Genomic DNA, 15,080 nt, shown 5'->3' with positions numbered 1-15,080 from the left:
AGCGTAGTGTAGAATGTGAATGCAACACTCCTAGTAGCCTAGCAATATTTAACCCACAATGCACCGTAATGTAAATATATTAAACTATCGTTGTAATGTATGATGTGACAACAGCAAGTACAGTTTAATTGCAAGTTTAATAATCTTACAACTGGAATTGTACTACCATGGTGAGGGTCCTGTACAGCCCAAGAGAGAGCTGCAGCAGCTTCCCTTCGTGTTTGATTCTTGCCGAAGATTCTGAAACAGTGAAATTCTGCATGCTGGCCGTGGTGGATGCGGTAATAAGTGACAAAAAAATTAAAGTGTGACATCTGCTATTAAAAACGTACCCCTGTCAGACAGTTCAAATATTTATCGAGTTGAAGTTCTGTGAAGGTTTGGCGTCAGACGAGTTTGAAATGCTGTTAGATGACCTGAAGAAAACAGATTTAATGTCTATAGCAGGAGATGGGTTCACAGACAGAACTGATAATGCACAGTTGTGCATATATGTCTGTTTTTTGGATGGAAAATTCCTCTGCTTACTACCGTTAAAGGGGCACACAGCTGGCGAAATAATGTTTGAGAAGATTTCAGCTCTTTTTGAGGAAAATGGTGTGGACATGAAGCGTGTCTGTAAACCTGTGACAAATGGTGCTCCTTTCATGGCAGGAAAAGTATTATTATTATTATTATCATTATTATTATTATTATTATTTCAAATGTGCAAAAAAAATAGTTAGTTATACCTCCCTCTTTTTTTTTTTTTTTTTAAATAAATGGACCTTTCGGTGTGCATTTTTGAGAGGTCACCAGATTTACAGGGGGAAAAGGAATAAAAAAATTACTTGTTTTGCAATATAGTTGTGTGGGTTTGAAATTGATCATCATCTGCTGCTTACTGGCTGTAAAAAAATATCTGGCCCAGATAAACTCCTCTGTTTGAAAATCTGGCCCAACTAACTTCTTAGTTGAATAGCCATGACCTACCGCCTACTGGTGTTGGCCAGAAGGGCCGATGGCGCGATATGGCAGCCTCGCTTCTGTCAGTCTGCCCCAGGGCAGCTGTGGCTACAACTGTAGCTTGCATCCACCAGTGTGTGAATGGGTGGATGACTGGGTGTGTAAAGCGCTTTGGGGTCCCTAGGGGGGGACTAGTACAGTTTTTTCTGATGGCTTGAGCACATTTTTTGTAACTATTGGCTATTTTTGCAAAACTCTACACACAAATAAGAAAACTCTTCACCCAATCAGCAAAACATTGTAGTTTTCTTGTAAAAGCGAATAACCCTTGCTTAACTCTCCACACCTTTGTAAAAATGGTATTTTTGTATCCAACAGTTAACACAAGCCATCACATTAATAAGCACACAATGCACCAATTACACACTGATGGTATGAATACATCACATCTGGCTTTTGCTTTCTCTGTGCACAAGGTAGGCTATGTCAGTTTGAGCTCATACTTTTGTCATAGATCCGTAAGTATAGAGGGAACCAAACTTCAAGTACTGGTGTTTATTCACACACATCAAAACAAACACAAGTGTTTTTTTCCAAGTATAGGATTATTTGCAATCGCCATATTGACTATATGGGTTTCTTGGTCTGCAGTGAACATGCTTCCTCTGCCCCCAGCATCTGGTCATCTAGCAATTCTGTAAAGTAACAATTTCAGTATCTTTACATCTATGGTATTGTTGTGTTTCTCATTGGCATACGGCAGTGCTACAAATCTTAGTGCAAAGTGACTGTACTAACCGATTCTCATTTCAAAATGTCCTTATGATGCTTGCTACAGTGTAGCGGCTTGAGTTAGGCTGAACCCGTTGGCCAGCTTCCCTCAGGGTCACTCCACGGTTGATTACATGGTCCACTATTGTAGCTCTGATGTCATCAGCAATTCTATTTCTTACTCTTCTTACCCTTCCTCTCCCCCCTCCTCGTCCTCCTCTTGCTCCTTCTTGTCCTTGTCGTCCTCTTCATCCTACTTCTTCACTTCCACGTCCTCTTGCTCGGCCTCCTCTACTTCTCACTCTTCCTGCTCCCTCCATTGTACTCCACACACAGAGCTTACCTGTATTATAGTGCTTAGGCTGATTGCAAAGTGAACTAATTATCTAAAAAAGTTTTCACATGTGACAGTGTGCCAGACAGTTGGCAAAATAGTGTAAATAATGGCCTTAAACGTGTATAGTTTTGCTAGGAGTGCGTTGATCATTTGGAAATTGAGTGTAAAGCAGTGAGTTGTGTTTACAGTTCTGCAAAAAGAGTGCTGTGCAGTGGATTGTAGCTACAGGTTTGCAAAGTGTGTGCTACAAAATGGCAAACTGAGTGCAAAGCAGTGTTTGTGCTTTTAGTTTTGCAAACTCAGTGAGTGGTTTTGCTATAAGTATTAATAGTTTTAGAAATTGTGCTATAAGAATCACAGTTAGGGTTTAAGCATTCAGAAAAAACTGTAAAAGTGCTATACAAATACAGGCCATTTGTGAGCACATGCTTGTTCTTCCACCCTCATGTGGCTGTTTTTCAATTCTAAACAAAATACCATTTAGTTATAAGTATACTTGTATAGATAGCACATATATACATCATACTATTTCATTTACAGAACTAAAATTGGTTTGTTGTATAAAGAGAATCTTTGAGCTTGATTCAATGGTTAGGCCTCATGAATACAGCTTCGTGGATGAAGCTGTATTCAATCTAGCAAAAAGCAGAAGAAGAGGTTGCAACATGGGTTTTCAATTTTGAGTGGTAGTGTGTAAATGATGAAAACAGTGTGTTAGTTGTGTTTAACTTCTGTAGCCTGTGTGTACCGTTCTGGGTACAAGTGCACCACACTGCTAAATGTGTTTTGTGTTTGAGAATGTGTTTAGAGTTTTGGTAAATGGGAGATTCAGAGTTGCAAATGGTGTCCTAACCAGATGAATAATGTTTAAGATTTTGGCAACTGTGAGATTGATTTGATGAATGAGTTTTCATAGTTGACAGTTTAGTTTTCACAATGGGATTTAGTGTTTTAGCAATTCAGAAAAACTGTGAAGTCAGTGAGAAAGGGATTCTTTTGCTCACTTGATTTATGACCTCAGTAAACCTATTGGATAAGTTTTTTCTCTCACTTCCCAGATTCAGTGTTTTTCAGTACAGCATATTCATTTTTACAATCATAGTTTAAACCCTAAAAATGTAACCCTTTTCAACAGAGCTTGGGCTATTTATACGATTTGAAACTACAGTTGTCCCTTGCTATAACGTGGTTCACCTTTCGCGGCCTCGCTGTTTTGTGGATTTTATTTCAGGGCTCAGCGCACTGCGTCCTGATTGATTGACATTGCTCTACAGCCAATCTCATGTCTCCTGTACAGTACAGAATGCTTCCAGCTTGTCAAATTTACATAAATCTTCGATCGCTAGCAGTATGACTCTGAAGTGCTGTACTGTATGTTTGTATTTATTTATTCTAGTCTTGGTGTCTACAAAAAAAAGAAAGAAAAAAGTTATTTACGGCCATTCAAACACCACCAAAGGTTTAATGAGCCAAATATCAATTAATCAGAACTCACATTTATTTCTTTATAATCAGCATTATTATAAATGATACATTAAGTCCCTAAATATGACCCATGCAAGCATTGCTAAACTTAATGTTTTATATACTTGTTACAAATCAAAGAACTGAAAAATATACATAAAATATTTGCACGTTATGAAGACTTTTGCAAGAATGACACACAAGAATGCATTTGTAATCATACTTATGAAGAGGCCTGACCATTTTTACACATAATTCAGAAAATAATCACAAGTGTCTTTAATGAATACACAAAGTGATTTGAATGTGGACCCACCACCAAAATCAAATGAGGATTAAACAAGACGACTGTCTGCCTCAGACTATATGACACATCAAATTAGCTGTAACTCTAAGTGCATGGTATGTGTTAATTTTGTGCCCAATTATTATTCTTTATATATTGCACATAAAGAATGTTATCACCCAACCTGACATGATACTTGATTAAAGATAAGCTACCAGCATTTCCATAGTGTGTGCCAGCCAGAATGCGTTTTCATTGTGAAGATGGTTGGTATTGGTTACAGGTGGATCCAGTCAGGTGTCTGTCACATGTCAGAGTATACTGGACCTCAACAGTGCCGCCTTCTTGAAGTGAGCATCCGATTGTGTTTGTACCTTGAGTCAGGTAGTTCACACACGTTCCCAGATGGTCATCATAGAACACATCCTCGTCCCAGACTTCAATTGTCAGAGGCAAACTTGTTCTCACCTTTTTAAAAAAAAGTCAGCCAAAGTTAAATCAAAGTGAAATAAAATGATGCATGTTGTGCCCATTTAAAGTAATGTTTCATTTTATTACAATAATAATTTAAAAGAAAAAAAACTCCAGAAGGCACAATGTCCTTGGTTTTACTTGTTGTAGTGGATAAAAGTGAGATAGAAGTGCTTTGTACTGACATTTTCCAGATTGTAATTGGTGGTCCAGGAGGGAAAGTCAGATTCGATCACATTGGTCTGGAATCTTTGCGATTGAAACTGGATCTTAACATATCTGTGAAATGACAAAATGTGGAAAAAGAACATTACTGTATTAGGAGGGATATTATACCCGTTATGTCAAACAGAGTGATTTGTGGCCCCAATAAATGATTTGTGACCCTAGGAAGTAATAAAGGAAGTAATAAAACATATGGTAGCCATAAAATTTATGATATTCATAAAATTTATGATATTCATAAATTTGTGATATCCATCAAAATATGCTAGTTCATAGCTCATTAATTTTTTCCCCAAAAATAAATGATTTGATTATTAAATTATTATTTTTTTTTTTATATCAAATAGCATTCTTTATTTTTAAGCCATTAAAAAGTTTTACAGCCCTTTTATACTGTGAAAACGATGTTGAAATTCTAGCTCAGGGTTGCACATTGTTCAGAAACAGATTTATTGAAGAGACAGGAGTAGATCCTTTCAGCCGCAACACCCTTGCTAGCGCGTGCCTAAAACCCTATTTAACAAACTTCATGCCAGCGAAGTCTTTAGCAATACCGTGCCCTCTAAATTACCGTAATCAGGTCAAATCATTTTCCTCATCCTCAATTCAATGGCTCGAATATCTCTTACACACAAGGTGTTTTTATCAGACATGCACTCAATCAAGGGGAAAAACAGCTCGGTAGTTATTATGTGGATGGGTATGGTCAGATTAACGGTAAAACATACCTGTGGGAATTTTTGGGTTGCTACTTCCATGGGTGTGTTACGTGTTTTTCAAATCAGGCCGATGTTAACCCTCTGTTAGGTGCCTCTTTTTCAGACATTAACATGGCCACTCAAGACAGGCTCGCTAGATTGAGAGCTGAGCATAATGTGTGTCCTGTTATAATCTGGGAGCATGAGTGGACCAAGTTAAAACGTACTGATGAGAGTGTAATCAACTTTCTCAAACGTTATGATCCACCAGAGCCTTTGAATCCTCGCCATGCCCTCTTCGGAGGCCGTACAAGCCCAGCACAGTTGCATTACAGTGTAGCGCCTGGTGAGAAAATTAGTTATGTGGATGTTACCTCGTTGTATCCGTTTGTAAATAGCACCTGTCGTTACCCCTTAGGCCATCCTCAAGTAATTTTTCGAAATTTTCAGCACCCTAAAAACTACTTTGGGTTTATCAAAGCGGTTGTATACCCACCCAGAGGACTCTATTTCCCCGTTTTACCCTATAAAACAAAGTCAGGCAAGCTTCTCTTTACTCTCTGTCGCACTTGTGCTGAAATGAACAACCAAGAGGGGAAAGACCTTTTTCGTGAAATCTGTATTGGAAAACCGTGTACATGTTTTGAACAAGCTTGTTGACAAAGTTGTGTGGGTTTATACATCCTTTCAGCCTCTGTATTCTGAGCTTCAAGAGAAAAATAAAAGCATTAAATTCATTGAAGGTCTCCCTGATTCTTTTGAAGATGAGAGCTTGTTTCCCTCACACCAGAGTCATCTCATTGTACTGGATGATGTTATTTTTCAAGCAGCAAATCATCCAAAAGTGGGCCGGATTTTCACACAGTACAGACACCACAAAACTTCTTGGAGAGTTTTGAAGAAGCCACGAGAGAACCACACGGATATTTATTGATAGATTTAACCCTCACCTCTCCAGAGCAACTCAGACTGAGATCCGGGATACTACCGTCAGAACAGCTGTGTGGACCGCCAGGGACTGCCAGGTCATTCATCCTCGGCCCAACCCAACCGGCAGACCGTTCACTGTGTCACTATGTTGGTTAATGTAAGAGCATGTAGGGGTGGACCCACCACACTGACCCACCACCAGATGGCGTTTTTTAAGCATAAAAAGTAAAAACTTTTTAATGGCTTAAAAATAAAGAATGCTATTTGATATAAAAAACTTTTTTTAAATAATCAAATCACTTATTTTTGGGGAAAAAATTAATGAGCTATGAACTAGCATATTTTGATGAATATCACAAATTTATGAATATCATAATTTTTATGAATATAATAATTTTATGGCTACCATATGTTTTATTACTTCCTTTATTCATTCCTAGGGTCACAAATCATTTATTGGGGCCACAAATCACTCTGTTTGACATAAGGGGTATAATATACCTCCTTGTGTTGATGTCTGTGATTCATCTGTTATGTTTACAGTGGCTTTCCTTTGAAGCTTATCTTGTTCACTACTCACCCGTCAGTCTTGCCCCAATAATCTCCTTGCAGACCAAAGGCTTGGATCCTTGTTATCCTTAGTGTTCCTCTCTGAGTCTCTTTAGGACAACAGTTGGAATCCAGGTTGGGACCACTGCTGCTACAGTACGACTGTGTGTTTGATCGACTGATGGCGTTGTCTTTTAAGTACTGCTCTATTGCAGCCTTTAGTCCCTGTTTCCGTGCTGACGTTTGCACCAGTTCATGCAGTGGTCTTAGAGAGTAGCAAACTACATCAGGTTGATCTATGAGGGTTTTTAGCCAATTCTGGTAGCCCAGTGAGTCATTTCTGGTGAGTGAAAACTCCCCAGCCCAGCCTCTGCCTCCTACCACTTCTGAATAATGACCGTGAAGACCAGAGGCGTACATAACAGAGTCACCATGGTTGTTTAGGACTGAGGTGCATGAGTTAACAGAATGACCCGGATTAACATTCCCCAGGCCTACCTCGACACCCAATGACAAGCAGTTGTGTACCTGTGTGAAAGGAGGTAACACTGGATATTGCTTTTGTTGGTACAAAGTGTATGTACATATGTTCACTGCTTTAACCAGATATATGTGCTACACATACCTGGGATGAAGTAAGATGATTCAGACTGGACAAGCAGGTACGTGTAGACGTGACTCGCCTGAACTGCCCTCCAAGATCAACCTGAAAAAACATTTATTAAACATTTTTTAAAAGTCTTTAATGACTTCTGAATGGTATAAAAAAAAATTAAAGGGATGTGTATATTAATTTTATCACCTGGCGAATATAATGTGTGCCGTATGTGTCTATGAAGTGTCTGTACTGGGCTTGGGTTGCATAGCTGTAGGTAGCTGGGAGTCTGGCCAAATCTTTACTGAACTCAGCACTGAGACGAGGGCTGTTGGACACACGGTAACTAAACACACAAAAAAAATACAGATTAATAGACACCAAACTTAAATTTAAAAAATTAGATGTTGTAGTAGTCTTTAAACTCTACCTATAATGTTTACAGGTGACTGTATGTGTGCTGAAGGTGTAGCGGTCCTCTGTCTTCTTGGTTACAGCAAAGTTGTATGCTGTAGATCTTGTTCCTCCAAACTCCAGGTTGCCAAGCTTCTCAATATCCAGTCCAACCTAAGAGAAATGAAGGCACGAGTTACGTGATTTCCCAGCATAATAGATATTTCCCTGAAACTAGCAGCCAAAACATTAAAATGGCTGTCAGCTGTACTTTTATATTGGATGCTAAAACACATTTTAGCATGATAATGTAAGGTGTGGTCATAGTAAATATATTATACTTGCTAAATATTAACTGATTTCTGTTGCCTTTGTAAACAACTGTTTTTAATTGGAACTAGCATACTATACTATACTTTTTCTAATTTGCAATATTTAATCTAATAGGAGAACATGAGCTGCCCCAACATATTAATGGTGATATCATTAATTCAATATTTCACTGATATACAATAACGATCAACTGCATTAAATTTTTTAAAACTCACTAGTTTGTGTGAAAATTACCCACAGACTTTACTGTGAGTAGATTTATTGAGGACTGAAATATCTTGACAGTTTTTGGATATATTGTTATAAAATATGGTCTGAACCCCAGAACAGTCATTTGACGCAGCTAATATTATGTGATTTGTGAGACATGTCAGAAATAATTCCGTATTTATATTTTGATTGAAGTGTGATTGTTAGTGAGTGAATTATAGGACCACACTGAATTAAGATGACAACTCACCTGTTGTTCAACTTTTATTTGCAATGGGCCTTAAAAGTACCTTTAATTGAAAGCAGCTAAAAAGCTTGTTACCATAGAGAGTATAAAAGATGCATGTAGCTATTGTGATGTCATATGTTGGTTTATGAAGTCTCATTTTGAAGTGTGCTGATTGTAAACCAGACACTCAGTGACTGACTTGTAATTAACAAGTTGTTGAGCAATGGGTGTGTAGTCCTTTATTGTCATTGTAGATGTACAATGAAATTATGTGTGCTCCACACCAACTGTGCACAAATAAAATATAAATAATAAGACAGCAGGAATAAATAACAAACGGGAGAAATATATACAGTCAAGAGGAATATTTACAAAAAGAAGAGAAAGACTCACATTGGAGAACAAGTTGCAAAGTTCTTGGAAGTAGTGCCAGCTTAGACCAGCTTATTGTCCATGTCCAAACAATGCATGGTCATGTAGTTGTTGGCATGATGACATTGTTTATATCATTTGAATTATTTCTTTATCTTCTCAAGGTCCATGTCATCGTTGTAAATTGTTTAAGCTTTACATTATTTATGCTATGCTATTTTATGTAGTTAAACTTATTGTGCTTTTATTTTGAAAGTCAAGCTTGCTTACAAATCGCGCTGTTTCCTTTTTGGGAGAAAAAAGGAGAAAACCACCTGTAAGCGCGGAGCAAGAATGAGCCCGTTCTTTAGTGAAAGTCACACTAAGTGGAATAGGCTTTAACTACACACTTATAAGGAAACTTCAGAAGAATGGTGACTAATTCCCTTTTTGCAGCATGCAGCCAACGAGGTATTTATTTATATATCTCGTTTTGTTGTACAGTGTTATTTTAGGTGCTGTGGCTTTGAGTTTTTGAGTGTGAGTGTGACGTTGAGTTTTTATTTTGTTAATGGTGTGTAGTTTTCACGGTGACTTTGGAGAGAAGTCTTCAAATAAACCAGTGACGAAAAACCACTTGCGTCTGCCTTGCTTCGAGGGAATTATAGTCATAGCATTTAAATTATTGATTGTTATAAAAAAAAAAAAAAAAAACTAGGAGAAGTACTAGTCTCACTCTAAGGATTCTTGAGAAACACCTGACAAGAAAACGGGATTTTTGGGAAAACTAAATGTTTCTTTTTTAAGATCCTTCTACAAGTTAGAACACCTTCTCGTTACCTTTATAGTTTATACATAGACACTGTTCTCACAACCTTCTGTTACTGTGTATTACTGTGCGTGGTGTGTGTATGTTATTGCAGGCAATTCTTTCTTACCTAGAGCTGCATATTAAAACAAAAGTGGGATGATTTTCCTCAATAAACAGAGGGGTTCCACACTGTATGATGTTTATATGCCTTGTTACTGTATTTCTCTTCTCTTTTTTTCTTTAAATATTTTTTTATTTATTTTCTTTTTAAAACATGGAGCTAGGAATGATTACAGGACTAGATCAACAGTTTGCAGTAATAGTAACATTATATCCATGTTTCACTCAACATGAATGTTTCCTACCTTCCAGTCGTTGCTGTTCTGGTCGGTGTATGCTGCGACCAGTGAACTGTAGAGAAATTATTTTGCTTAATTCCCCAAAATATTCCAGTAGGAAAAAAATGATTTGCAATTATTAAATGATTGTTTGACAAAATTAATTATTGTATGCCATGTGGGTGGGATGACATCTATGAATATGTAAAGTAATGTATGAAACATGTCAGGGCACAATGAGTGATTATGTTTCTAGAGAATACCTGATGGAGGTGTGTTCACTGTCCTCGAGACGAAAACTGCAGCGGCTGAATGTACGCCAGTCCAAAGTAGAGACTGGTAGCTGGAAATATAATTAATAACAGGTTTAGCATGTTAATGGTATGCCAAAGTAATTTTTGACATGTTTTTTATTAATTACTATAATATTTAGTTACTTTCTGCAGTTGGCCGCCTTTATGAGGGTTGGTGCAGAGTGTACAGGTTTTACTTGGAGTGAGGTAGGTCTTCACATCAATCACATAAGCTCCTTTTCGCTTAAGTGTAACAACATCAAAGCCCTCCCCTGCCAGGTCATAACCAGGCACAAAGGGAGCAGACATACACTGGCTCTGAGTCCCAGTCTGACAAGAAAGAGCAGGGGAGAGGCACAACAGAAAGAGGAGGAGGAGGCTCAGGTAGAGAGTGGTGGGAGTTGAAAAGGAGAGCATGGCTGGGAGAAGAGAGAACAGTTGCTTTATTTTAAGCTGTAATGTAATGTATCAAAAATAAAATGCAAGAAATACTATTTTTGTTTTATTTGTTTTTTTTTTTAATGATTCATCTCTCTTAAGTAGATATGACCCGGCTATTCCCATTGATTTGTCAATATAACACCATGGTGTCATAATATCTAGGATGGCTTCTAGTGATTATTTTAAATATTAATTAATATGCTGCTGGTTTTTTGTTTGTTTGTTTTTTAACAATCACTAACAACTGACAGACCACAGTACGTCAGGCTGAAGGACATCATGTCTGACACTGTGGTCAGCAGCACAGGAGCACCACCGGGAACTGTGCTGTCCCCTATGCCACATTCAGAAGTTTGCAGATGACACAGCCATCATGGGGTGTATCTGGGATAATCAGGAAGAGGAGTACAGAAGTCTGGTGAGGAACTTCGTCACATGGAGTCACACAAACCACCTGCAACTCAACACCTCAAAGACCAAGGAACTGGTTGTGGACTTCGGGAGGTCCAGAGAAGGTACACTGCCGGTTCAAATAGAGGGGGAGGAGGTGGAGGTGGTCAACAAATACAAATACCTCAGGCTGTGGATGGACAACAAACTGCACTGGTCATGCAACACAGAGCACCTGTATAAAAAAGCCCAAAGCCGACTGTACTTCCTCAGGAGGCTGAGGTCTTTTAACATCTGCAGGAAGCTCCTGAGGAGTTTTACCAGTCAGTGGTTGCTGGAGTACTTTTCTATGCTGTGGTGTGCTGGGGGAGCAGCACAGCAAAGAAGGACTCATCCAGGCTGGAAAAACTGATCAGGAAGGCTGGCTCTGTGGTCGGCATGAAGCTGGACACTCTGGTGACAGTGGCAGAGAAAAGGACACTAAAAAAATTGCTGGGCATCCTCTGCACATGGCCATAAACAACCAGAGGAGTCTGTTCAGTGACAGGTTGCTTCTCCCAAAGACAAGAACCAACAGACTTAAAAACTCCTTTGTCCCACACGCCATCAAACTGTTTAACTCCTCTCTGGAGGGGAGAGGGAGGGGAAACAGGAGGACAAAGGAGGGGGGAACAACTAAGCTGTAGTGCCTCTTCACTTCACTGTGCAATACGTTTTGTTAATAGTCAACGGTGCAATAGACTTCAATACTTGAAATGTGCAATTCCCTTGTATTCTTATTTCTATTTATTCTATTTATCCCTTTTGTATATTTTATTTATATATGTCTCTGTATTTTTATATCTGTATATATATAATATTCTGCTCACGTTCTGTAACTTCTGTCGGTGCTGTGCTATTGGAAACCGAATTTGCTAGAGGAACCCACCCGAGGGATTAATAAAGTTTTATCTTATCTTATCTTATCTTATCTTATCTTATATATACTCAGAATACTGCATTCCATGTTGAAAGGGTCCATCATTCCATTGAAAGGCTTGTTTCATTAGATCAACAGCTCAAAAAGCTACATTTGTGATATTTATTTATATTTATTTACCTGTGCTAACAAATCAAAATGATGTTTGGCATTGGTTGCGTAGTACCAACATTTAATGTGTTTCTGCTAGTTATATTAGCATACTTCACACACAATCAGTAATTTAGATAAATTTATTAAATTAATTTGTTCATCCTGAGGTGGCAAAAAATCAGCAGGATCATTCATAAGTTTACTGTAAATAATATAAGATTCAGTCTTTGATTTGATTTAAAATATGTGTTAAATATTTTTTAAATAAAAAAACATCAGATTACCTGTTTAAACCTCAGCAGTGAATGTGTCAAGAGATGGAGATGGTGAGGGTATCATCTGAGGATGTCGTGTGACTGTTCAGGCAACAGCACTTTTATGCTTTGTCCCAGGTCATGTGACCTACACGGGACAGTGTAGGTCACATGTTTTGTTTTGTTTTGTTTTTTAACACATAAAGCATGGATGCTGAGAAACAGCATTCCATGAATACAAACATGTTTGTGATTTTGGAGCTTTGGACTCTCTCATATAAGAAAAAGAAACTGACATTTCACATTCACCCGAGGCAATACATCAGCTAAATTCTTGGCATTCAAATGACTTACAGGAAATGAAACAATCCAACAGGTTAAACACTATTACTCTTGTCCAGGACTGGACTGGGACAAAAAATCAGCCCGGGCATTTTGACTAGAGAACGGCCCACCAGGTATTATAGGAAAAGCCATAAAGCCTTTGAATGAAAACAAATGCTGTTGTGACAGTGATGTACACTGTCTTGTTGGTATATATGTATCAATCTAATAAACTTAAACCTACACCATCCTTCCTATTCCGGTATTTTAAACAGTACTTGCCAGAAATATCAAACAACCTAATCAATAATTACATATACCTAACTAGCAGGGTTGCCAACTCCCAGCAAAAAAAATAGGGGACCAACCCCCACCCTCCGCCTCATGATGCTTAATCGACGTAATCGACTTTAATTTATTGCCAGGGTAAAACAAGTGCACAGAAACCAGTTATTCTTCTACAGTAATTAAATAGATTCAATATCTTTCTGCAACAGAATTGCAGACTGCACACATGGTATAGCTTATTAGGGCATATATTAGACTTAATATTTACTATATACAATAATGAATTTTTATATATTTTACATCAGATGACCACTTTGGTTGTAAGATTCGGTTGTATTTATTAAAACCTAGACATTTTAAATGAGAATAAGAAAGAAAAGTATATGGCTGTGGCTCCAGCAAACATCAGCTGATACTAGAAAGTAGAGTTGGATGTCTCGAGACCGGTCTTGGTCTCGAGACCGGTCTCGAGACCAGCACGTAAAAGTGGTCTCGAGACCGGTCTCGAGACCACTTTTACGTGGTCTTGGTCTCGTCTTGGTCTCGACGGACTTTTGTCTTGGTCTCGGTCTTGGTCTCGACGGACTTTTGTCTTGGTCTCGGTCTTGGTCTCGCTGTCTCGGTCTTGCGCTCTCAAATCGACATAGTGTTCGGGAGATTTGGAGTCAACCATCAGCGGAGCGGGGGGTGTCTTACTGGGCTTAAGCCCGGGTCATTTTTTCAGAAGCATGGGGTTTTTTGGAGTGTAATTTGTTTGTTAGATGCCTGACTGACAACTGTATAAAACAAAAACAACACACGAAGCACAGAGCGCACCGTCGTAAATTCCCCCTGATTTTGGTATGATCCGAGCTTTGGCACTAGGCGACTGAGCACAGCACCCATGTGAGCGAGGGGGGAGAAGCTGCTGCCTGCGAGTTTGCTGCAGAGGAGAGCTTAAGTTTGACCAGGTACCAACGGAAATCATTCGTACTGAACTAATAATGTAAATATGACGATGTATCACAAAAGATTGATATCAAACTGATCACTTGGTTGCGTTACTTACTCTTCGAGTGAATCAACAAATGGATAAATAAAAAGCCGAACGACAATGCTGATTTTTTTAGAGAGTCTTAGCTTACATCTCATATTTTCAGTTGTTACCCTCCACGGCTAAACAAACTCTCTAAATCGGTTTCAGTTGTGTACTGATGAACACAACAATGGACATAAGGAGCTTCTTTCAAAGAAAAAACTCAGGTAGATGTTATTTTATATATTATGCTTTGTATGTTGTTGTTGTATGTTCAGTATATCTATGCAAAACAAGAGGAATTTCAATACACAGCAGTATATTCACAGTTGAAACCAGATATTTACATACACTTTAGGGAGAAAACATAAAACCTTTTTTTTACTGTTAAACATCAATTTAGAGTAAACTTTTGTTTTAGATAAATAAATGTTGCAATGTCTTTTGAATTAGTTAAATGTCAGAATAAAAAGAGGGAGCTGTCTATTTTAATCACTTTCATCAAATGTAGGAGTACATATACACTAAGTTTATTGTTAATTAAGATTAATTAAGAAAACTCCAGATGATTCCATTCTGAGCTTAAGAAGCTTCTGATTGGTTAGTAGAGTCCATGTGGGTAAATTGGTGGCACAGCTGTGGATGCATATAAGGCAAAACACAGAGCCTGTTTCTTTGAAATGGGAAAGTTTCTTTGAAAAATCAAGAGCTGTCAACCAAAACACCTGGAAAAGAATTCTGGAAAAGAATTGTGGAGCTCCATAAGTGTGGCTCAATTTTGAATACAATTTGGTGCCATTTACAATTAAGAAATACAGACAGTTTCTCTCTTTACTCTTAAAGTTAACAAATATGTTTTTTATATTTATCAATCTAAAAAAAGAAACATTTAGTCTGATTTGATGTTACAATTAAAAAGTGTTTGTGTTTTTATCTGAAGAGTATGTAAATATCTGGTTTCCACTGTATATTTGTGTTTGGCTTGATTGTCAGCACAAAGAGGGAGAGAGAGGAACAGAGAGGGAGAGAGACGACGAAAATGACGACAGAACAGAGATGGAACAAGA

General features: G+C 38.1%; 1 protein-coding gene and 1 long non-coding RNA gene across 2 annotated transcripts; one reads left to right on the top strand and one right to left on the bottom strand.

Annotated features, from left to right (window-relative positions):
* The first annotated feature begins 1,390 nt into the window (after positions 1 to 1,390).
* On the top strand, positions 1,391 to 4,818 carry LOC146517273 (uncharacterized). The gene is made up of 2 exons (XR_014874666.1): positions 1,391 to 1,430; positions 1,476 to 4,818. It is a non-coding gene; the product is annotated as an uncharacterized LOC146517273 (long non-coding RNA).
* On the bottom strand, positions 1,998 to 13,417 carry LOC146517272 (perforin-1-like). Its single transcript, XM_085163615.1, has 10 exons — positions 12,417 to 13,417; positions 10,374 to 10,648; positions 10,200 to 10,279; positions 9,964 to 10,009; positions 7,702 to 7,838; positions 7,479 to 7,617; positions 7,302 to 7,382; positions 6,708 to 7,204; positions 4,460 to 4,553; positions 1,998 to 4,271 (listed from the first exon to the last, which is right to left on the bottom strand). The coding sequence occupies exons 2-10, from the start codon at positions 10,644 to 10,646 to the stop codon at positions 4,056 to 4,058; spliced, it is 1,563 nt and encodes a 520-aa protein (XP_085019741.1). The 5' UTR covers positions 10,647 to 10,648; positions 12,417 to 13,417; the 3' UTR covers positions 1,998 to 4,055.
* Positions 13,418 to 15,080: the final 1,663 nt, after the last annotated feature.

Source organism: Neolamprologus multifasciatus, chromosome 6 (assembly GCF_963576455.1).
Source record: "Neolamprologus multifasciatus chromosome 6, fNeoMul1.2, whole genome shotgun sequence".
NCBI lineage: Eukaryota > Metazoa > Chordata > Actinopteri > Cichliformes > Cichlidae > Neolamprologus > Neolamprologus multifasciatus.
The sequence above is the reverse complement of the archived record's forward strand: the minus strand, read 5'-3'. Positions and strand labels throughout refer to the sequence as shown.

Bases quoted from the DNA above. Each gene is read 5' to 3' on its own strand.
- LOC146517272 (XM_085163615.1), bottom strand. From the start codon at position 10,646: ATGCTCTCCTTTTCAACTCCCACCACTCTCTACCTGAGCCTCCTCCTC. The intron at 4,554-6,707 runs GTGAGTAGTGAA...GTCATTTCACAG, and splicing joins TATTGGGGCAAGACTGACGG to ATATGTTAAGATCCAGTTTC. The intron at 4,272-4,459 runs GTCAGTACAAAG...TTTTTTAAAAAG, and splicing joins CCAATTACAATCTGGAAAAT to GTGAGAACAAGTTTGCCTCT.